The sequence below is a fragment of the Symphalangus syndactylus genome, chromosome 19 (genome assembly GCF_028878055.3).
Source record: "Symphalangus syndactylus isolate Jambi chromosome 19, NHGRI_mSymSyn1-v2.1_pri, whole genome shotgun sequence".
NCBI lineage: Eukaryota > Metazoa > Chordata > Mammalia > Primates > Hylobatidae > Symphalangus > Symphalangus syndactylus.
Genome location: NC_072434.2, coordinates 26,671,232 through 26,694,712, shown reverse-complemented (window position 1 = coordinate 26,694,712; position 23,481 = coordinate 26,671,232). Strand labels below are relative to the sequence as shown.

General features: G+C 33.3%; 1 protein-coding gene across 5 annotated transcripts in view; it reads right to left on the bottom strand.

The window, feature by feature from the left end:
• KCNT2 (potassium sodium-activated channel subfamily T member 2) overlaps positions 1 to 23,481 on the bottom strand; it is a 398,329-nt gene that overhangs the window by 101,407 nt on the left and 273,441 nt on the right. For 4 of the 5 annotated variants that reach the window (XM_055233859.2, XM_055233862.2, XM_055233861.2 and 1 more), the window contains exons 15-19: positions 22,989 to 23,138; positions 21,247 to 21,476; positions 14,838 to 15,051; positions 12,150 to 12,255; positions 6,011 to 6,183 (exon numbers count right to left, since the gene is read on the bottom strand). In XM_055233859.2, the coding sequence (XP_055089834.1) occupies positions 6,011 to 6,183; positions 12,150 to 12,255; positions 14,838 to 15,051; positions 21,247 to 21,476; positions 22,989 to 23,138 (873 nt within the window). The remainder of the gene's footprint in view (positions 1 to 6,010; positions 6,184 to 12,149; positions 12,256 to 14,837; positions 15,052 to 21,246; positions 21,477 to 22,988; positions 23,139 to 23,481) is intronic. The other variant, XM_055233866.2, reaches the window with a different exon arrangement.

The following is a 23,481-nucleotide window of genomic DNA, read 5'->3' as shown; positions in this document are numbered from 1 at the left end:
TTTTGTTCTCTCCCTGGCTTATTTCTCTCCTGATGGTCATCCTTCTAGCTCTTTACACTCTGAAGAAAAAGAATGCTCAATACAGCAAAACATTTAAAGAAAAAAAAAAACTTGTAAAGAATACCATTATTTTAATTTTGATTAAATTTCTCCTATCATTAATTTTCTTTGTAGTCATTAAAATGACCCAATATTATTACATCTTAGGAATGTACCACAATTCATTCTTAAAATCTTCAGTTACTTATTTTGTAAGTTATTTTCACTTTTTGCTGTGAAATACTGCAGTTATCAGTTCTTTGCAGTACCTTGCTATTGTATTTAACACTAGTATTCACATCTTCCGAGGACTTTCTTTTTTTTTTTAAGCATTGATTTTTTTTTATCATTATCCCAAAACATTTATAGAAGGGATATTAGTGGATCACGGCCTAAAAACAGTTTTAAAGATCCTGATATATGTTTTCAACAAATATTATAACCAAATATACACTCCAGTAGCAGTCTCTGATAGTGCCTTATGGTAGAGATTTCTAGTTATACTCTTTCTAGGCACTGTCCTGCTTCTTAAAATTAGCAGGGCTATTTTAATTGCTGTTTCAAAACCCTCCACATCTCTCTCACCCTGTCTTGTAATTGGAGAAGCACATAGGAGGATGCAGGTACCACAAGAGTGGGGCAATACTGAGCTGTTGTGGTGATCTGAAAAATCCCTTCGCCTGTGTCTTGAGGTCACTGTGGACAAAGTAAGTCTTGATTTTATGCCAACCCTTCTACTAGAGTTAAAAATGAAGACAAGGCCTTTCTATTTTGTTGCTTTGTCTAGCAGAGTATATAAAAGCTAACTGACCATCAAATTTAATCATTGTTATGCTTTAAGAAACTCATGAATTTCAGTCACATGCAATTCTACCACAAATATGTACTTACAATGGACAAGCAATGTGCCAAATCCTTGGAAATTGCTTTAACATCTGTATTGTGGTAGCATGGTTCATCCTTACATGAATTCAGCTATGTTACAAGGTAAATGAAGTCACCTGAACCCTGCTAAATATATAATCCTGATGAAAGATATCTAAGGTAAGTGGTCTACTATGCCGTATTCTTTGCAAAATTTAATTTTGTATAATAGATAGATTCATCTACTACAGCTATTGAAAAAAGGTGGCTTAAAAGGAAATCTGAAACATAAAGAATGAATAAATTCTGCATTTACATGTATTATGCCAGCTCACCTAAATACATTGTCAACAGTGTTCATGGCACCGACCTGCTTAGTAATTGAGTAACATAAATGATATTATAGGCTCATAATAAAACAATTTTTTAATCATTGGGAGGCAGCTAATTGGCAAGCACAACCTTTACATTGGGAAGCATTATTATTGAAAAACATTAAACAAAAACATAAAACATTCCTAAAACTAGATGTCCTTTTCCTACATTATGTCCCCAAAGTACCGATGAAGAGTTTTATATTTAAAAAATTATGCAGTAGAATAAAATGTATGCACTTTTAAAAATCTGACTGCTAAACAGAGAAGGCTTATTTACGTTAGGAATTACATTAAGGAAAAGTGGTGACAATGATTGACAGATTTAACTATATAGCTCATTACAAACAGATTAATAAGAAATAAATGTCGAAAAATTGTTACTTATACAAAATTTGTAGACCACAGTTGCTTAATATATAAAGAAGTATTTGATAATCAATTAAAAAGGTAAACATGACAAAAAATAGATCCAGGGAAGAATATACATGAATCGAAACAAAACAAAACAACACAGGCTGAAACTAACTGGTAATAAACAAAATAAAAATTCAACAAACACAAAAAGTAACTGATGTTAGTAAACAGAAGAAAAATGAGCACATTCATTAATGAGTCTTAACTGTAATTCTATTAGAAAAGATTATGACTTATGAGCCAAAAGCCTCATATTCTTATAGAAATTCTCATAGCAAAAGTTGCCATCCATATATTAGTCAGTGACTGTTAGGAAGTAAAAAAGGTTTGTAAATTTGTATGAATTTGTAAAATTCAAGACCATTACTTTGTTCCCATTTAACTAATAACAATAAAAAATTAATTTCTTTATTTCAAGTTCAAGAAATGAGTATAGCATGCTTTTATGAGCACAGTTTATTTTGTTAACATTTCCTAATTCCACTTTTAAGTAGTTTATTCCTTGCTAGACAATATGAAAGTAGTTTAATTTTAGCTACTTAAATAAGTGTCCTTTTTTATTAATTGGGTTTTCATATAAATCCGTCCATCAGTTTGAATAGTGACAATGTTATTTTCTTGACTGGCAGAAGAAAAAAATGATGTTTCTTATCTTCCTTTTATGAATCAGATATTGCCCTAGGATTTTATATATATTATCTACATCATCTCACAATAGCTTTTTAAGATAAATGTTTTAACCATTTTACAAATCAGAAAAATGTGGCTTAAAAAGACTCAGTAACATTTAACAGACCTATCAAGAGCATAAATTTAGAACTTATCTCAGATCTGAATAAATCTAAAGTTTGAATTTTAAAAATAAGAACACTGACATCAGTGATTTTATCATTACTTTTAAAATAAGCTGAAGTTTACTTGGCACCATATGTAGAAAGAAGATTGATTTAATAAATGGATAGTGTGAACAAGACCTTGATAAATATTAAGAGCAAAAGCCTGGATCTTTCACTTCATCCTTATGTAGCTTTGGATAATATATTCTAGCTTTTGACTTGCTTTTCTATCTTTCACATGAGATGATGTTAAAAACGACTAGATGACCTTTAAGGTTGGGGTGGTAATCAAAATATTTAAAATCAGTATGGCACAACAGACCAAACAAAACAGATGGCCAGCCAATCAGAACTGACACCAGCTCTAATGAACCAGTACCAACTGAAAGATGCTTTTCAATATGACTGAGTTTTATTTAATTACCATTTGAGATCTAGAAAGGTTTATATTCGAAAACATTGTGAACACTTATTTTGGCATATCATGTGTATGAATATTATAAATTTAATTTGCATTTTAAAATTCCAAGCTTATTACATCTGCTATTATTTATTTCTGTTATATTGAATTAATAGGCGTTTCAACTAATTTTTTAAAATAGCCACGTACTGAATACTATTTTCAGCCGCACTCATGTGAATTTAAAGTAAAGTCAAACCCTCAGAACTAACTAATAATTCTAGAAGTGTGTGCCATCATCATTGTAGGAATTCCTGTAACATGGAAATATTGTAAAGAAGAAAGCCTCATTTTTTTGTAATATTGTAGGATAGATTGCAAAATGCTCTCCATTTCAGAGCAACAGGCATCTCCTTGTTAAAAAAAAAAAAAAGAATTGCATAAAACTTCCTGGAACATTATTAATTGGTGTTTAGTTTTAGTTTCCTCATTCTTAACCAAAGGAACAGAGGACAACAAATAAGAATATTCGACACTACTTTCGGGAAGAACACAGAAAGCTAATAGATTTTACAGCATGAAATTTCAACCTAACCCTTTGAAATAAAGTCAAATCCTACAATAATTATTTAATAACAATATAATGTGGATTGTTGGATTCCCAAATGTAAGCCATTAGGAAGGCAAAGGGAACTTTTAATGCAAAAATAAACCAAAGTTAAGATATATTCTTGTCTTCAAAAAGTATGAGCAAGCAACATGTATTTTTTTCATATATCAAAACCCTGTAAGTTGAAAGAAAAATAAAACAGAAATTTCATAGAAAGGTCTAATTCAAGAACTGACCATGAAAAAGGTCATTTACCTTCTCTGTGTCTCTTTTACATCCTCTTAAAATAAGAGACAGTGTTGTAGCCACCTCACACAGCTTTAGGTTTATTTAAATGTTTACATCGTAATTTGAGATTTTAAACTGCTTGGCACATCTCTCTAAGACTAAATCATCACTGTAATGTAAATATGTGACTTGTGCAACTAAAATGTAAAATAAAGTGTGTAGTATGATGACTGACGTAGTAAATAGTCATTATAATTATGAACAGAGGATGGAGGTAAATAATATTAACTTTATTGAATAATCTTTATGGTCTTATTCAGATGAATAACTATCTGAAGGGTATACAGCCTTCATTCCTTGAACAATCACAGAATTGATTTTATAATCCTAATATACAAATCAATCAATCATTCAGTAATCAGACATTTTTGTAACCTGTTTATTCAAAACCAAACAGAAAGGGATTGATTTGGTTATAGCTACTCTAAAATCTACATAAAACATACAAGTAAAACACTTCTTAGCTCCTGTCACCTGTGTGATGGTGAAAATGGAGACTTAAGAGATTTGAAATAAGGTTACCTAGCAAGACTGAAGATTGAAAATGAGGAGTCAATCTCTGTTCATAGAGTGAACTCCAGTCCCACATATGAAGAGACTGATTTTTGGTAGGGAGGTTTACACATCAGGACAAGAAACTTTATCTTGAAATTATGTGAAGAGGAGGAACATACAGTTTTGTCCTTAGTCCTATCAGAAAGATGCTGTAAGCACAGTTCCACTTTTTTCTCAATCCACTTCCTATCTTCCTGTCTGTAACCTGGTACCTGAATTGATCCAGTTTGATCCAAGCCATACAACATATAGCTACTCTAAGGTAATGTTTGCAAATGCCGTTGTCTTAACTTCCACTTTCAGGACAATGGACTCATCATAAGCAAAAGAAGCCAAAAGCTGACACATTTGAACTCACACAGTTAGGCATCTCTCCTGTGGCAGCTCAGCCAATTCCTTGGAGCTTCCTACCAGAGATGCTTCAGAATTAAGATTATGTTTGAAAGAAGTGATTTACAACCACTGTATTGCCATAGCCATCCCACAACACAACTTTGATTGTTCTAAAATTTGTTTTAACAAACTTTTATTTCTTCTGAAATTTGGTCCAAGTTTCTGTTCCCCTTCATTTACCCTAAATATGCCTCAGCTTTCCTTAGATGCCAAAGAAGTATAGAAAAAGACATTGAGTAATCATATCTGAAAATTCTTCAAATGAAAACTCTACAAGTGTGATAAATTTTTGGAGTTGATTATTCTTATAATGATAATTCTAAGAAAGTTGCATCAATAAGTATTTTGATATTGGTATAGTGAGAATAAACAACACTATAAAGTTATAATGTACTGGGGAGATGTCTCTCTTATGAAAAACTTTGATAATTTTGAAATGCAGAGACAAGGCAACAGAATTTGGCCTCATTTATTAATAGTTCATCTTGACATTTGCATCACATTGGAATGGATGAGGAGAGTGAGAGAATCCTAAAATATGGTAGTAATCTAAAGACCACCTGCTACTAATTTCCAGTCACAGAGACAGATATTATAATTTTAGAATAAAATGGCTTTGACTGTCTCATTCAGTGACCTATATTTATATTTGCATAAGAATTTTGAATTGCTTAAGTAGTCCTATTTAACAAAAGTAAACCAATCCAATATTTTCAAAATAAATGCACATGGTAAAGCATTACTTCTATTATGTCATAGTATGTATGGTTTAACAGTGGTCCAATCATAATAACCTCTGATGATGCCTTGTGTTATAACATATAAAAATGGATCAGTAAATGCTTCTCTGATAATTAATGGTTCTTTAGAAAGACAAAAAAAAAATTGTCCAGTTTTGGCAGAGATTTGTCAGGCTAGTTGATTAATTTAAGGAAAATTGCAGTAATTATTTCAGTGGCCTGTTTCCTGTGGTATTATGAGTAGATGACCACTTGCAAAACAGTTTCAAATAAAATTCTCAGAATATCCCAGTTTTAAGTAGGATTTATGAAACATAATCATATTCAATGATATATTTTGTATCACAGCACAGAATATATCTCCCAATGAATCATGTACCATAATGTATCTGATTTAAAATACTACCAGCATATTACAGGCAATTATTTTTTATATACATTAATATACTATTAAAAACAGTTTATCTTGTTTGTGTATCTTAAAATATACTTACGGGTTATCCAATAGCAGTACTATGGGATTAAGTTCTTTCTTTGGTCTATAATATGCCCTGAGAGGAACAATAAAGTTATATAATCCATTTCCAGCTGTTTCAGCTGCAACTATAATTAGTTTATTTTTGAATCCATAGGCTTTTGCATCCTCATAGTAGTTATGCTGGCAACTCTAGAGAAGAAAAAGTATACATTGGAATGCCATTTTGATACTCCATTAAAATTTGGAGAGAATTTAAGCTATATGAAAATGTAAAATTAATCGAACCACGTAAATCCTTATTTTCTAATAAATTTGAAAATAGTTACACTTTTCTGTGCGCATTTCTGCAATCTGCAGTAAGAAATAAAAGTGTGCATGGACAAGGAAAATGAATTGCAGGTTTGTAGCCTGATGTTGAAAGAGCCAACATTTTGTGTGCGTGCTTGTTCTATCGTAAACTAAATCTTGCTGCTAGAAGATATCCAGGTATACACTTTTACAAATTAATTTTCTCTGACTTTCATTTCCAGAAATATAGTAATATCATAATTACATAGCTTCAGGAACATTCCTAGTACCGAATGCTTAAAGCGATGAAGAAAAGAAAACAGTGAAAAAACAAAAAACCCCTGTCTACATGCATAGTTGAGCTGGCAAGATAATGATTCAAATACTCTAAAGCAAAATACCCAATAACACCAACAAAAACAAGAACAAAGCATTACCAAAACTCATCGTTGGGCTAAGGGCATTTTGCTATTTCATGGAGTCTAGAATTTGACAGAATTAGCATTGTTAACCCAATATTATTTTCAGCTAAATTATCTGCATGGAGAACTGTTTTGATGTTCTGCTATTTTACCTTTATATGTCTTTATGTGCATTTCTTATTTATGTGGGTTGAGATTAGTTAATTCTCTGGAACATTTATCACCTCTGGAATATTCTGATCTTTTTTTTTTTTTTGAGACAGGGCCTCACTCCTGTCGCCCAGGCTGGAGTGCAGTGGCACAATCATTGCTCACTGAAACCTCAAATTTCCAGTCTCAGGTGATTCTCCCACCTCAGCCTCCCGAGTAGCTGGGACTACAGGTGGGCACCAGCACGTACGACTAATGTTTTTGTATTTTTGTAGATACGGGGTCCTGGGCTCAAGCAATCCACCCACCTCAGCCTCCCCAAATGCTGGGATTACAGGCATGAGCAACCATGATCAGACATCTCTGGAATATTCTTTGCCATTATTCTTGAATAAAAAAATTACAAAACACTGGTGAAAACAAGGCACCATGAGTAAACAGAAATAATCATAACAAGATAACTAGACCAACAAAGACTAAGAATTTTGTGATTAAATTCAGAATATAAAATGAGCACATTTAACATGTTTAAAGAACTAAAACAAAGTATTTAAAGCCTGAGAAAAGAACAAGAGGCTATTTAAAATAACATCTAGCAGGTAGATGTTAAAAATAATATCTAAATCTATTTCTCTGTATCTTCTCGAACTAAAGAGTGTAACTCAAAAGATTATTTAAATTACACATAAGATTCAGCCAAAGGGATCACGTGCAGGACAGAATGGAATATAGAAACCAAAATGAAAGGCAGAGAAGAAAAGAAACAGAACCTAGGGTGAAAAAATTAAGCCTGGGAAGCTATCGTGAGAATATCTAACATTTATTTAATCAGAATATCTGAAAAAGAGCTAAGAGAGAATCAGAAAGAAAACTTATTCAAGTAAATATTGATTGAGAGTTTTTGAGATGTGATGAAAAACCAAATGAGAAAATCTGAAAAGCAGGCATAGAGAAAAGAGCCACATCTACAGGAAAAAACAATTGGAATGGTAGCTGAGTTTTCAGCTATTATTTGGAGCACAGAAGGCAGTAAGTAAAGTCCTTAAAGTGGTAAAAGAAAAAAAAAAGAAAGTAAAACTAAACTAATAGCCTGGACTTGGACACAAAGTAAACCATCTTTGAAGAATGAGAGCAAAATAAGAACATTTAAAGGGAAACCATAATTAAAAGGATTCTCCACCAATAGAATCTCCTTAACAGAATTTCTTTTTTTATTTGTTTTTTTTATTTTTTATTATTATACTTTAGGTTTTAGGGTACATGTGTACAATGTGCAGGTTTGTTACATATGTATCCATGTGCCATGTTGTTTTGCTGCACCCATTAACTCGTCATTTAGCATTAGGTATATCTCCTAATGCTGTCCCTCCCCCCTCCCCCCACCCCACAATAGTCTGCGAAGTGTGATGTTCCCCTTCCTGTGTCCCTGAGTTCTCATTGTTCAATTCCCACCTATGAGTGAGAACATGCAGTGTTTGGTTTTTTTGTCCTTGCGATAGTTTACTGAGAATGATGTTTTCCAGTTTCATCCATGTTCCTACAAAGGACATGAACTCATCATTTTTTATGGCTGCATAGTATTCCATGGTGTATATGTGCCACATTTTCTTAATCCAGTCTATCGTTGTTGGACATTTGGGTTGGTTCCAAGTCTTTGCTATTGTGAATAGTGCTGCAATAAACATACGTGTGCATGTGTCTTTATAGCGGCATGATTTGTAGACCTTTGGGTATATACCCAGTAATGGGATGGCTGGGTCAAATGGTATTTCTAGTTCTAGATCCCTGAGGAATCGCCACACTGACTTCCACAATGATTGAACTAGTTTACAGTCCCACCAACAGTGTAAAAGTGTTCCTATTTCTCCACATCCTCTCCAGCACCTGTTGTTTCCTGACTTTTTAATGATGGCCATAAAAGAGCCCTCATCACCAAGTCAATCCTAAGCCAAAGGAACAAAGCTGGAGGCATCACGCTACCTGACTTCAAACTATACTACAAGGCTACAGTAACCAAAACAGCATGGTACTGGTACCACAACAGAGACATAGATCAATGGAACAGAACAGAGCCCTCGGAAATAATGCTCCATATCTAAACTATCTGATCTTTGACAAACCTGACTAAAACAAGAAATGGGGAAAGGATTCCCTATTTAATAAATGGTGCTGGGAAAACTGGCTAGCCATATGTAGAAAGCTGAAACTGGATCCCTTCCTTATACCTTATACAAAAATTAATTCAAGATGGATTAAAGATTTAAATGTTAGACCTAAAACCATTAAATCCCTATAAGAAAACCTAGGCAATACCATTCAGGACATAAGCATGGGCAAGGACTTCATGTCTAAAACACCAAAAGCAATGGCAACAAAAGCCAAAATTGACAAGTGGGATCTAATTAAACTAAAGAGCTTCTGCACAGCAAAAGAAACTACCATCAGAGTGAACAGGCAACCTACAGAATGGGAGAAAATTTTTGCAACCTACTCATCTGACAAAGGGCTAATATCCAGAATCTACAATGAACTCAAACAAATTTACAAGAAAAAAACAAACAACCCCATCAAAAAGTGGGCGAAGGACATGAACAGACACTTCTCAAAAGAAGACATTTATGCAGCCAAAAAACACATGAAAAAATGCTCATCATCACTGGCTATCAGAGAAATGCAAATCAAAACCACAATGAGATACCATCTCACACCAGTTAGAATGGCCATCCTTAACAGAATTTCTAAAGGTAGTAATCTAGGAAGCAGGAAAATGAATCCAGAAGGAAATTCTAAGGTATAAGAAAGAATAGAGAACAAAGGAAATGGTAATGAACAAGGGCAACAAGTCTTTATTGAAAGGGTGCTTGGAGAATTATACGCAGAATCTGAAGTAATATAAAGAAATAAAGTCACTCAGAAAGAGATCATGAATGCAACAAGAATAGTGTTGAGCTGATGTTTGGATCATCGAGAATGTCAATATTTATGAGATAAACAAAGGAAAAAATAACTTTCCCTAAGGAGATTTAGAAACAGCTCAATTAATAGGGAAACAAAGATCAGAGAACAGAGAATTTAGTGTTCATGGACACTGACCAGGACACCAGCCCCACCGATACTGACACAGAATAAATTGGATAATGCGATCCCAACTCACACACTTCACAGACACAGTACAGTCAGCTGCATAATCCCATACTGTTCCTATAATCCCAAAGTGGGTGCTCATTTACATAGCAGACTACCTTCTATCAGTCTAATGCTACCTAAATAACCAATAATTCCAGGTATCACTAGCCAATCAGCAACACCCAGAAATTTTGCTTCATTAATATGGTAAAGAGACAGTTCATAGTCCTTTGATATTAAAAGATCCTCTTATTGTGCCTCCATCAATCCTGTTCTCTGAAAGTTTAGTCTTTCAGTTAGATTGGGATCCCTGTTTGGAGATAAATTATTTCCACTTTTTTGTCTCCTAATATTTTTTTCTACTTTAACTGTGCATTTAAAGAAATAAAAACCAGAAGTGAATCCTGGTTTTGTGGTGACTGAGGCACATATTATTTTAAGATTTATCCATAAAGAAAATAACAAAAATATTATAAATAATATTAGTCTTAAAAGGAGTCGATGTGGGGGAAGGGCCTTGAAATTTAGGATTTATTAATGTTACTGAAAATACATAGCTGGCCAGAAATATCAAGTGCTTCATAATATTAAAATAATAAGGACTGCATATATATATATATATACATATATATACACACACATGCATATATATGTATATGTGTATATATATGTATATATGTATTTATGTACATATGTGTATATATACATATATGTATATATATATATGTGTGTGTATATATATATTCATCTGGGCCCATTGAGATGGATAATTCTGTTCTTCAAGACCAATACATATATATATGTTGTATACATATACACATATATATACACATATATACAACATATATGTGTATATATATACAAATACATATATGTGTATTCGTATATATAATATAAATTATATATAAATATAATGTAAATTATATATAAATATAATATAAATTATATATAATATAATATAAATTATATATAAATATAAATGTGTATATATATATATTTGAATGAGACCTATATATATATATTCGGTCTTGAGGGACAGAATCTCATTTGAATGAAAGCAATATATGTATATTTGGTCTTGAGGGACAGAATCGTGCATCTCAATGGGCCCAGATGAATATTTCAGAGTAATGGCAAAGATTCTCAAAGCAACTTCAGGGAAATAAAGGCAGGAATTTTCAAATGTTCTGTAAATCTTCTTCCTCAAGAGTGATAGTAATAGTCAAAATTTATAATATTTATCATATAAAAATAATAGTAAGAATATATTAAGCACCAACTCAGTTATTAAGTTTCTTGCACTTTATTAAACATGCACTAAATTATATAATCCCTGTAAGAGCCTTATGAGGTTCATATTAAAATAATATCCATCTTACGGATGAGGAAATTGAAACTTGGTGACGTTAGTTGCCCAAATTACATGACTTATAAGTGGAGAGCTGAGATTTTAACTGTAACTTCAAAACTTAATGTAAAAGAAAAAATCCCTAGCTAGAATCAGTGGCAGATCTGAATCTCTAGGGGCAGCGAATATATGGTTCTTCCTTTTATCAGTGTTGTTATTCTTCAAGAGAATAAACTCATACCAGTCAAGCCCAATGGTTGTAGTGTGAAAAAAGATAAAAACTCTAGCATTCTTAGAATTTTTATCTTTTGGACAGCTTCTCTTGGACATCCAAGAATGACAGTAAAACTTCGAGAAAGGAAATATTAGGCAAGACTCTAATACAAGCTTTCACTTTAGTCATAAATGAATCTTTGTGTCTAACACATGGACTTACTCTTCCCGTCATGTCAAGCGATTCCATAATGAGATAAAAAGTAATAATGGTAAAATAAATAATGCACATTTGGCCAAAGTGATTTTTGGAGACTTTGGTTGTTGAGGGTTCATAGGGATGAGATTTGGTACCATATTTTCCTCTTTAACAACATGACTAGCAGATCCAGTAGGTTAATTTAGTAGAAGACTAAAGCATTTGGGTAATCATTTGTGCAGTTAAAAAAGTAAAACTGACCACTTTATATAAATTTACATTGGAAAAGATAACACCAATACCCCTTAAACATATTGTAATCAAAATGCTGTACAAATTACTTAAATTATATAATTATAAAATGCCATAATTTTATTTTGTGAACAAAAAAGCAGCAACAAGTACTTACCTTGTCTAATCTTAAGCAGCAAAATGGTACTTTTTCATGAAGGAGATGACAAAAAGTGGGTGAACTTCCTATATATGGAGAATAAGGTGGGTAACCTTTAGCATACCTGTAAAACAATACAAAATATTACCCTTGGATAAGGCATGCAAATTTGAGAAATTAAGTTACGACCATGTTCCTCTGTTTTAATAACATTATAATCAATACCTCTGTGTTGCAATTATATTTTGATAAAGAGGTAGTTAAGAGGAGAGGTAGGCAAACTGTGGTCCCAGGATCAAATATGGCCCACCACATGGTTTTGCAAGCTGAGGGTTGTTTCTGTATTTTTAAATGGTTGGAAAAAATCAAATTAGTATTTCATGTCATGCAAAAATTATATGAAGTTCAAATTTCAGTATCTATAAATAAAGCTTTTTTTGTAATTCAGCCACACTCATTCATGTATGTATTGTGTATAGGTGTTTTTGTGCTTTGGTAACAGAGTTAGTAGTTGCAACAGGGGTCAAAAAGCCTGAAATATTTACTGGTTGTTCCTATCTAGAAAAAGTTTGTTAACTCACAGCTTTGAAGATTTTCATTTTTAAAAAATAAATAGTAATGTTAATTTTTACACAATACATTTAAAGCAAAATGCATTACTATGATTTGCTCTATCAATATTCATTAGTCATAACTACATAACCGAAACGGAACAAATAATTGAGCTAATTGGTTAAAAACATAGTTTTTGTTGGAATCATACTTAAAACATTATCACACACATTTAGCTTGCTGACTTTTAAAAAACAGCTAACTACATATTTCGGCTATACTGACTTTCAGAATGAAACTTCTAAAACGTAGCAGCATAAATGAAAATTAGGCAATAAAGTAAAATTTAGTGAAAATAATATTCCCTTATCCAATAAGAAAGTGTTTGATTTTAACAAATTTACCTGCTAAGCCATAAAATTTCCGACCTAGTTAAAATTATTTTATCTTAAAGAAGAGATGCAAATCAGTATTTTCAGGAAATAAACTTCATTGGCTAAGAGATAAAATTATAGGGTAAAATTTTATAAATTTAGAAGTTGATAATCTCTACAATTACTGAGCATCTCTTTCATTTTTCTAGAAATAAAAAAAATATTTTACCTCTCAATTTTTTAAGAAGTGTAAAGAAAGAATTTCAATTGCACTCCAAAACACTGTTTCCTGTGAAGACACTGGTTGCCAAACCTATCCCTGTTCCCATCCTAGATTCCAAGTATATTTGAGGACTTTGACCATTAATTTCTTTGAAGAGTAGATTTGGTTTTGTGGGTACATCAACCTTTCTTACAATATTTTTTTAAGTGTAAGAAATTAAAACAAAGAATATTTTCAAGCTTCAATGATATTGAAGTTCTTCTTAGTTCAACATTACTTGAATTTACATTTTATGAAAGACACTGGAAGAAATGTTAGAAATTATGTTACCAATGCCACTACTACCCATACTACGACTAATAGTAATTAATACTAATTGAATGCTTACTCTGCACAAAACATTGTTTTGGTATAAGCACTTTTTCTTCATTATCTCAATTAATCACCACATAGCTTTCTGAAGTAGTAATTACACTCGTTTACAGGTAAATAAATTATACGCTAGTTTTTTTTTTTTGTTTTTTTTTTAAGACAGCGTCTCACTCTGTCGCCCTGGCTGGACTGCAGTGGCAGGATCTTGGCTTACTGCAACCTCCACCTCCTGTGTTCAAGTGATTCTCCTGTCTCAGCCTTCCAAGTAGGTAGGATTGCAGGCGCACGCCACCACTTCTAGCTAATTTTTATATTTTTAGTAAAGTTTGAGACCAGCCACATCATGTTGGTCAGGCTTGTCTCAAACTTGTGACCTCAAATGATCCTGCCATCTCGGCCTTCCAAAGTGCTGGGATTACAGGTGTGAGCCACCTTGCCCAGCCGCAAGTTTTCTTTTTTTTTTTAATTAAAGTCACTTGTACACAACCGATATAAAGTGGAACTGGCATGGCAAACAATGTCCTTAGTACTCCACAGTCAAGGCTGTGGACTGCTGTGTTTTCTTGAAGAATGACAATTTAATATGTGGAATAAGACATGTAAACAAACTCTACTGCAAGCTACAATGTGATTAACACTATATAGATTGGTGCTCTATTATTATGGAAGCCTAGAAAAGGGAAACAGTACTCCTTTTATTCACACATTTAAAATAATTAATGCATAGTGTATGAAAATGCTGAACACTGAGATAAGGAAAGCTTAATGGAGGGGGCTGTATTTTCATTTCATTGAATAATTGATTGAACTTCAATATGGATGTGCAATAAGGTAAATTCGAAGTATAAAGTACAATATACTATAAAAACCATACAATTATGAAAATGAAGTTTATATCTTGGGAACACTGATTTTTTTTTCTTTGATGATAAAAGATAATTAACAGCAAAATGAGATTGGAAATATATGTTGAAGCCAGAAACTTGAGGGCTTATAATGCTCTGCAGTCAAAAGAGATACTGGCTACTAGCACTGTGTTTTGGTAGAAGCATATAGGAATGATTCTAGGATGTTTAGAACGAAAGATCATTAGCTCCTTACCTATTGGGAAGGTACCTAAAGAAAATACTTAAGGACATTAGCACAAAACCCAGTAATCTTACACCTTAGAGTATCTGAACGTACTCTAAGTTTGAAGAAATTTCTTCATCTGGTGTAGTTTCATCTTCTGATTGGTCACTTAGAAGATCACATGTTTGAATCGATGATGTATCTGCAACCTCTAAAACAGGAGCAATGCTAGGTCTTCTTATTTCTTTGCTTCCCTCTGTAGGAAGAGACAGGGTAGGGCCACTTGCTGATCTACAGCTTGTATCTTGCAAGTCTATAGCCACAGTACCTAAAACAATAAAACATGAAAATTTATCAAGGCGTTTGCCATATTGATCACTAGTGTTGAAGGTTAAATGAAATATGAAATATAATGAACATAATAAATATATATAGAGAGAGCATATATTTATGCCTGTGGTGTATGTTTAGTTCTGATAGCTAAATATTTCTTTTGCACGCAGGCATTTTCCTGAACAAGAAAATCTCTATTTGCACAAAAGTGTATTTGCAGAGTGTTGTTCTATAGCACAAAACATAAGATTTGTAAAATCCTGAAGTATATAGAAATCTAAAGTGAAAAAGCATACCCTGATGTTTCAATTTATATATTTATTTAAAATTTATTCTTTTGTTGTTGACCATGTCCATTTTGCATATTTTTCATTATGTCTTTCCCCCCTTTGCTTTTTCTTTTCTTTCTTTCTTTTTTTTTTTTTTTAAGACAGAGTCTCGCTCTGTCCTCCAGGCTGGAGTGCAGTGGCACAATCTCGGCTCACTGCAAACTCCTCCTCCCAGGTTCAAGCGCCCTTCTCTTTTCTATTGAGCTATATTTTTGTAATTGATTTGTGACCACTTTTTAAAATATCAGAACTACTAATATGTTAGACTTATTGTGTATCAAAATGAATATTTACTGAGTGCCACATATGGGGAGCACTGTTCCAGGTACTCGAGATCTGTAGAGAAGACAAAGTTTCTACAAGATGTATGTAGCAAGTAGACAAATAAATGGGTAATTGTAGATAATGATCAGTAACATGCTGAGAGAGGAACAGAATTTTTATTTGATAGGAAAGAAGGCCACTGTGAAGTTAAGACATTTGATTTTTGACCTGAAATACAATAAGGAACACACAAGTCATGGAAGTACCTGGAGGCAGTAAGAATGGCAAGCCCAGGCCCAAGTGGCTTAAGGTTATTGAATACTTGAGGCACTCAAGTAATAGAAGGCGGAAGAAGCAATTCCTTTTGTGAATCTTATTGAAATTTAAAAATTAATTTTAATATCCATTTATGAAAAATTGAGGTTCCTCTCCTTCTGGAGAAAATAACGATGAATGACATCATATTTCATAATTACTCATTTCATTTATGCACTCAGTGGCACCTGGTCATCCTTCTAAAAGATGTTAGTCTTTGCTTTGTCCCATTCTTTGAAACAATTACAGTCATGCATTGCTTAAAAAGGGGGATATGTTCTGAGAAATCTACCATTTGGTGATTTCTTAGATATTCAAACATCATACTTACATAAACCTAGATGAGGTAGCCTACTATCCTAGGCTATATGGTACATAGGCTATATGGTATAGCCTACTGCTATATGGTATAGGTATAGCCTACTGCCCCTAGACTACAAATCTGTACAGCATGTTACTGTACTGAATGGTGTAGTCAATTCTAACACAATGGTAATCTCAATATAGAAAAGGTACAGTAAAAACATGGTATTACGATCTTATGGGACCACCATTGTATATGCCGTGCATCATTGACTGAATTCTTTATGCAGCACATGACTATTTAAAATTCTACTTTCCTCAAACCTCTGACCTTCCAACCTTCTTCCTCATTATAATATCATGAACTGAAGAAATTTTTACCTTATCTCAGCCCTTCACTTCCATAGTGATTTTTTAGACCTTGTTATAACCAATAAAAACAATGTTGCACACATTTTTATGCATTCACCCTTTGATCACCACTATTTCTTGTTTGTTCAGGTCACTCTCCCTGATTTCCTAACATTAGCTAAGATTTTACCATGCTGGAACTTCAATTCTACTGATGATACAAGAGTTTGTCTCTCTCATTCCCTTGATGCTCTCTCTTCTCTTCTTACCTATCTTAAATTCCATGTTTAAGCGTTAGGATTATTTTCTTGCATATACCCCTTGATCCCTTGATACATTTTTGCTTCATTCCATCCTCTTGACAAAATAGAACTCTGCTTAAGTTAAACTCTCCATGTTCCCCATATCTATACCTATGCAACTGAATATACTCGGGCATCATTAATAGTCTCTCCACATTGTCTGTCCTGATTTTTGGAAGTTTCACCATACACATAGATGATCCTTCCAACATTCCAGACTCAACTCTTTGTCCTCTTCTCTAGTAATGGCTTTTTCTACTATCACTCTTCAGTCATTCACTCTCATGGCCACACCTTAGCTTTTGTAATTATTACTTGATGCATATCATCTCTCCTTCTGGCATCTCACTCTTTGACACCTGTACCTTGGCTTTCCAGCTCTTTCCCTCTTGATTTTCACTGGAATTAGAATCGATTAATCCATTCTCCTTTCAGTCTTTTTTAACCAAAATACATCTTTTCACTTCCTTGCTTAAATTAAGTTCCATGGCCTATAATTATATACCGTCTATTATACAAACCCTCAATCTCTCTGACTTACTTACTTGCTTGTACTTTCAACACAAGCTACAAATCCATTTCTTTTCTCCGTTTTGCAGTCAGACATTTTAAGAACTGTCCAGAGCTACTGCTTCTAATTTATCTTCTACCGTTCTTTCCCAAACGCAGTCCAATCTATCACTGTCCACCACCACTCCATTGAAACAGCTCTTATGAGGGTGAACAATGATCATTGCATTGCTAAAGTCAATTGACACTTCTCAGTCCTTATGTAATGACCTATCAGTAACATTTGACATGGCTTACCATGGTGTTGTCTTGATGCACTTAGCTCACTTTGATTCCAGGACACCACACTCACTGGGTTTTCCTACTAGCCTGCCAGTAGCTCCTCTTTGGTCTCCTTTGCTGGTTTCTTCTCATCCCCCTAATACGTAATCTTAGTATACTGCAGAGGTCTGTTCTTTGTCTTTTATTTTTTCCTGCCTGTATTCATTTCCTCAATGACTTCATTCAGCCTTATGGCTTTAAATACAGTACATAAGATCAGAAATAAAAAATTTACTTTTTCAGCCTATCTCTCTCTCTCCCCTGAAATCTAGACTCTTACATATAACTTCTGTTAGACATCTTCAAGGTGTTCCAAAATACTCTTTATCTTCCCTGTACCCCCCAAAAACCTGCATTTCCCCTAGCCTTTCTTCTCAATTTATGGCCATTCCCTTTCTCCAGTTGCTTAATCCAAAAACCTTATGTTTCTTCACACTTCTCTTTTTCTCACAGTTCAATTTCATTTTTTAAGGAATCCTGATTATCCTCAAAGTACAAACAGAATTTTCTCCTTCTTGCCACTTCCACTTGAAAATAGTCTGATCCTTGCTCCAAACCATCTATTCTCAACAGCAGCCTGAGTTGAGCACTCAGCATAGGTGAGATCAGGTCAATGGCTCTGCATAAAGCCTTGCAATAATTCCCATTTCACTGGGAGTAGAAGCTGCAATCCTCATATGAACTTAAATAAGCCCAACAGGATCTGGCCTCTTTCTATCTGTTCCTCCTCATCTCCTACTACTCTTCTAGCATTCACTGTGTTTGAGGCACAAGGGCCCTTTTACTGTTCCTGGAGAACCCCAGCCAGGCTCTCACTTTAGGGCCTTTGTGCCAGCTGTTATCTCTTTCTCCAGACCTCCACAGGACTAATTCCTCATTTCCTTCAGGTATCTGCTCAAACATCACCTTCTGGTCTACTAACCACTTCACTTAAAATCTGCTTCTCCCAAAATTAATTATCTCCTATACTAGCTCTGTTTTCTTTTAGTTTTTCCTTTATAACTTATAACCCACTAACATATTAAGTAATTTACTTATTTTTTATATGTACTTTGGTTATCGCCTGTCTTCTCCATAATAGAATGTAAACTCTATGAACTAAGGATGTTTGTTTGTTTATTCACTAATGTTATATCAGAAATACTTATGAGAGTTCTTGGTACATATTAGGTGCTCAATAAATACTTTTTTGGGTACATATTAGGCACACAATGCGTACTTTTTGAAGACATTAAAAATGAATATTGCTACTGTAGAATAAAAATATGTAAACGACAAATAGGATTACCTAAGAAAGTCTAGGTAGACCCATGGAATAATGTTTGGAGGGAGTGATATTTAGACTAAGATATAAAGAATTAGAAGTCGTTACTTAGGCAATGTTGGGGTGTGAGGAATAGTTCTGTCAGAGGAAACTTAATGTTTTAAGGCCCATTGGTGAAAAAAATATATATAATGAAGATTGAAAGAAAGTGAGTATGTTTGGAGCTTAGGAGAGCAGCAAAGGGGAGGTAAAATGTGGAGCTAGAAAAGTCAGAAAATATCATTAATAAAAAGCCTATAAAGAAAATGATGAAGTAATTTATTTTCTAAACTAGGATACTGCAGAGTAAAAGGGTGTTCTTTTAATAATTACATCAGGACAATTATATAAACTGGAACAATCCTAAGAAACTGGAACATTCCTAAGAAAACTAGGATTGCCTAATGCAAACAAGAACTTATGGTTATCCTATTTATAAGTTAAGTTGCACTTTAGAATTTAGACTTTTTTTCCAATGGGTAGTATAAAGCAGGTGATTTGTTTAGGAAAATGATACTATCAAAATAATATTTAAAAATTTTTACTCTGGTGGCAGGATGGCGAATTAAGTGTAGAGTGGCAAGGCTGGAGGCATGGAAAGAAGACAAGGTTGTTGATCCTGCAGTTCAGGGAGAGGAGGATGGAGGCACAGACCATGATGATGTTAGTGGTGGACATGGAAAAAAAACTGAATGATTCTAGGGGCTATTTACTGATCAGATTTAATAGAATTTGGTTAACTATGAGGTATGAGAAGAGCGGGTGGTGAAAAGTCGGAATGGTGACTTTACAAATCAAAGGATAATGTTGTCATCTGCTTTTTAGCAAAAAAAAAAAAAAAAAGGAGAAGGAGAAAAATGGTGTTGAATGAGAGTGTAGAGATCAGTTTAATTTGAATATGCTGTGCTAGTTTTTTCCGCAAAATTCTCAGATAGAAATAACCAGTAGACAGTTCCTGTTGCTGTGAAGAGATGTTGAGTTAATGCTTTAGATAAAGGAATAATCAGTTTATGGACAATTGAATCCATGAGAACAGATGTGACCACACAAGGAAAATGAATGTGCACAGTGTGCACAATGCAGAAAGAAAGGCATTAGAGTGTTTCAGGAAGAACATGGTCAATATTCTTGTCATATACTGCGAAGACAATCAATTAGATGTAGTGACAAAGAGGGGCATGGTGACCTTGCCTGAATAGTTTCAGTGATATGACTGCAGGTGTCAGATTGAACTGGGTAGAATCATGGACATAGGACAACAGTAAAATCTAAAGCCTGCCACTAAACACAACACTTTGGAGAAATTTGTCTCTGAAGTTGTTATCACAGAAGGTTCAAAGTTACATGTGTATCGTGCACACAGAGATATGAAGAGACACACACACACAGAGACACACAGACACACACACACAGAGGGAGAGAGAGAGAGAGATCAGCCAGTGATTCTGAATAGAAAATGAAGTTAGGTAATGAGGAGGGATTAAAGAGTAAAGTCTCTGAGAAGGAACAAGAGCGTGGTTCGTGGAATAAATGAATGTATCAGTATTAGTTAAAAAGGACACATTTTCCTTGTGACAGATACTAAATGTTTGTAAGTTTGTAGATGGTTTGGTAGCCAAACTGTAAGGAAATTCTTATTGCATGGAGGTATTTTTTCTTTTATCTTTTTTTCTTCTGTGTCATAGAAGCCAAGTTCAACGGTGAGAGTGGGTGAGAGATGGAAAGAGAATTTTGAGAAAATGAAGAATATTTGAAATAGCCTCTGTTGATGATAATTACAAAGAGAACTTACAAAAGAAATATAAAAGCCTATGGTGCTTAATACATAATGAGAAATATAAAATGATTGTTGGTTGTGTTTTTGTAATATCTTAGATTGAGGTTTTCTTGGACACAGAGTCTTTTTCTGTTGCCCAGGCTGTTCTCAAACTCCTGGCTCAAGCAATTCTTCCACCTCAGCCTCCGGAATAGGTAGTATTATAGACACATGCCACCAAAGTAGGCTAATATCTTACTTTTAAAAAAATTCACAACTTAGAGCTGTTGTCTTGTATACCTAATCATACCTAGTTTGTAAAATGCAGCATGTTTGAAATTTTCTTTAAACTTTTAATAAAAATTGAAACTCACTTGTATTTACCTTTTTTATTTTAGGAATAAATTAATTATATTTCAAATTTGTTTATACTTACCCATGCTGGCAATTATGCTATGTACAGGTAATCTGGAAGGTCCATGGTAAAATGACCTGGACACATTGCTTTTTCTCTGTTGGTCTTGGTTTTTAAATGCTGAATTCTCTTCTTTGGTAATATTAATATAAAAACATATGTCTGTAGAATTCATAATGTATCGAGGACCTGGATTCAGCAAAATGTTTTTATTATCCTCCCTCCTAACACCTATCAAGCAGACGCCAAACCTTAAGTGAAAAAAAAAAAAATAAGAGTTTGTTAGAAAATTAGTAAATTATTGTAAGGCTGAGGAAAATAAAAGCTTTAAATAATAGCATTTTAAAGCTTTAAATTATCCTAGAAGTTCAAGATCCTCATTTTTACAGGAAAATAAACTATGTGCTTAGTGTGTTGTAAAACCAATTTAGCTGATTATGACCACTATAAATTTACATTTTAATGAAAATGAATGGAAGAACATAAGAAACATGAGTGCATGTATACACTAAGGGTAATATTATTTTGCAAATTTTTACAACAATTTTACTTTGGTCAAAAAACATAAACAGCATTTCTTACTTTGGTCAAAAAAAAAAATAAAAAGCTTAAAACTATTGGCCAAAGGAAAGAAACTTACCCATGTCACCTGACAGAGAACCAGGGTCCCTGAATTTATCATATTTGGTTTACTTTAAATTTTAGAAAAAATATATATTTTTAAATAGTCTTAAATAGGTATGCACTTAGTCAGAAAAAAAAAGTAAAGTAGAATACAGAAGCTCCTTGACTTATGATAGAGTTATGTCCTGATAAACCCAGCATAAGTTGAAAATATTGTTAAATAAAAAATGCTTTTAATACAGCTAGCCTAACGAATATCATAGTTTCAACCTAGCCAACCTTAAACATCCTCATAACACTTACATTGCCTACAGTTGGGCAAAAATATCTAATACCAAGCCTGTTTTATAATAAAGTGTTAAATATCTTATGTAATTTATTGAATATTCTACTGAAAGTGAAAAATAGAATGATTGTATGGACACTGGAAGTATGGTTTCTACTGAATGGCTACTGTTTTGTACCATCATGGTCAAAAAATAGTAAGTCAAAGCATCATAAGTTGGGGGTTCCTGTACATTACATAATAGATTAGTTAGTAGACTATATAGGTGTATTGTAAATCCTCCAAAATGTGTCACATTAAAACATTTAATACAGATAATATGTTATTTTCATTATATGCATACATTTTTATTTCTTAAGTAAATCCTTTTTTTTTTTTCAGAAAGGAAAAGAAAAAAAAGTTCTATGTTTGAATTGGAAGGTAGTTTTATTTTTTTTTTAACTTATTTCTCAGGCCAAAACAAGGGCCACCATCAGAGATTTTTTTTTCAAACGTATAGTTTTTAGAAATATTAATGTTACTTTGTTTTAGTTCCTAATCAACATCTTAAAATTCAGATCTGCAAAGAAGATTTTCATGTGTCTGTAAATTCTTAATGGATTAAAATATTTTAAAAAGACTTTAAAAGTTGCTAAATGAAATATTTCTACTAAATTGTAATTTACTCCTGACTGTCTTATAGAGACCATACAGACACCAGGGTTCAAATGTTTCAACATTGGGGAATATTGTGACAAAAATTCTGGAATGCCTAAACACATGAACACAATACGCATTCTATTTTTGAAAACTATTTTCACATGATATACTTGACTGATTGATATTTCAATTTTTCTCTGAGGCAGAAACATACTTTTTGTGTGCGTGGAAAGAGGCATATGTAAAACTCTTTCCTTCATATTCAGCAAAAAATGTACTTTCTTCCAAAACAATGTGGTAGACTTCATTCCCGGAGCATCTACCGTACATCTTCTGCCATTGTTCTGGCGATTGCTGGCCTTCTCTGCAACACAGGCACACACACATACACACACACAAAAAGAAAACACAGTGAATGTGGTTAAAAAACAGTTGTTATAGAACAGTTTCTCAACTGTGTAAGAACTGGCAAGCACAATCCAAAGAAGCATCTGAGTAATGCTTTGAAGTCTGAAGATGACATTATACGCAAGAGTTTCTACAAAAATTTTGAAATTAATTATATATATATATATATATATATATGCTTGAGAAATGGTAGTTTTCTAGAAAGTGGGAGTTTTTCAAGATCCAGCTAATGAAAAGCTTTACTCTCATAATGAATCAATGAGATATAGGATTTTAGTCTTTCTATATATATATATATA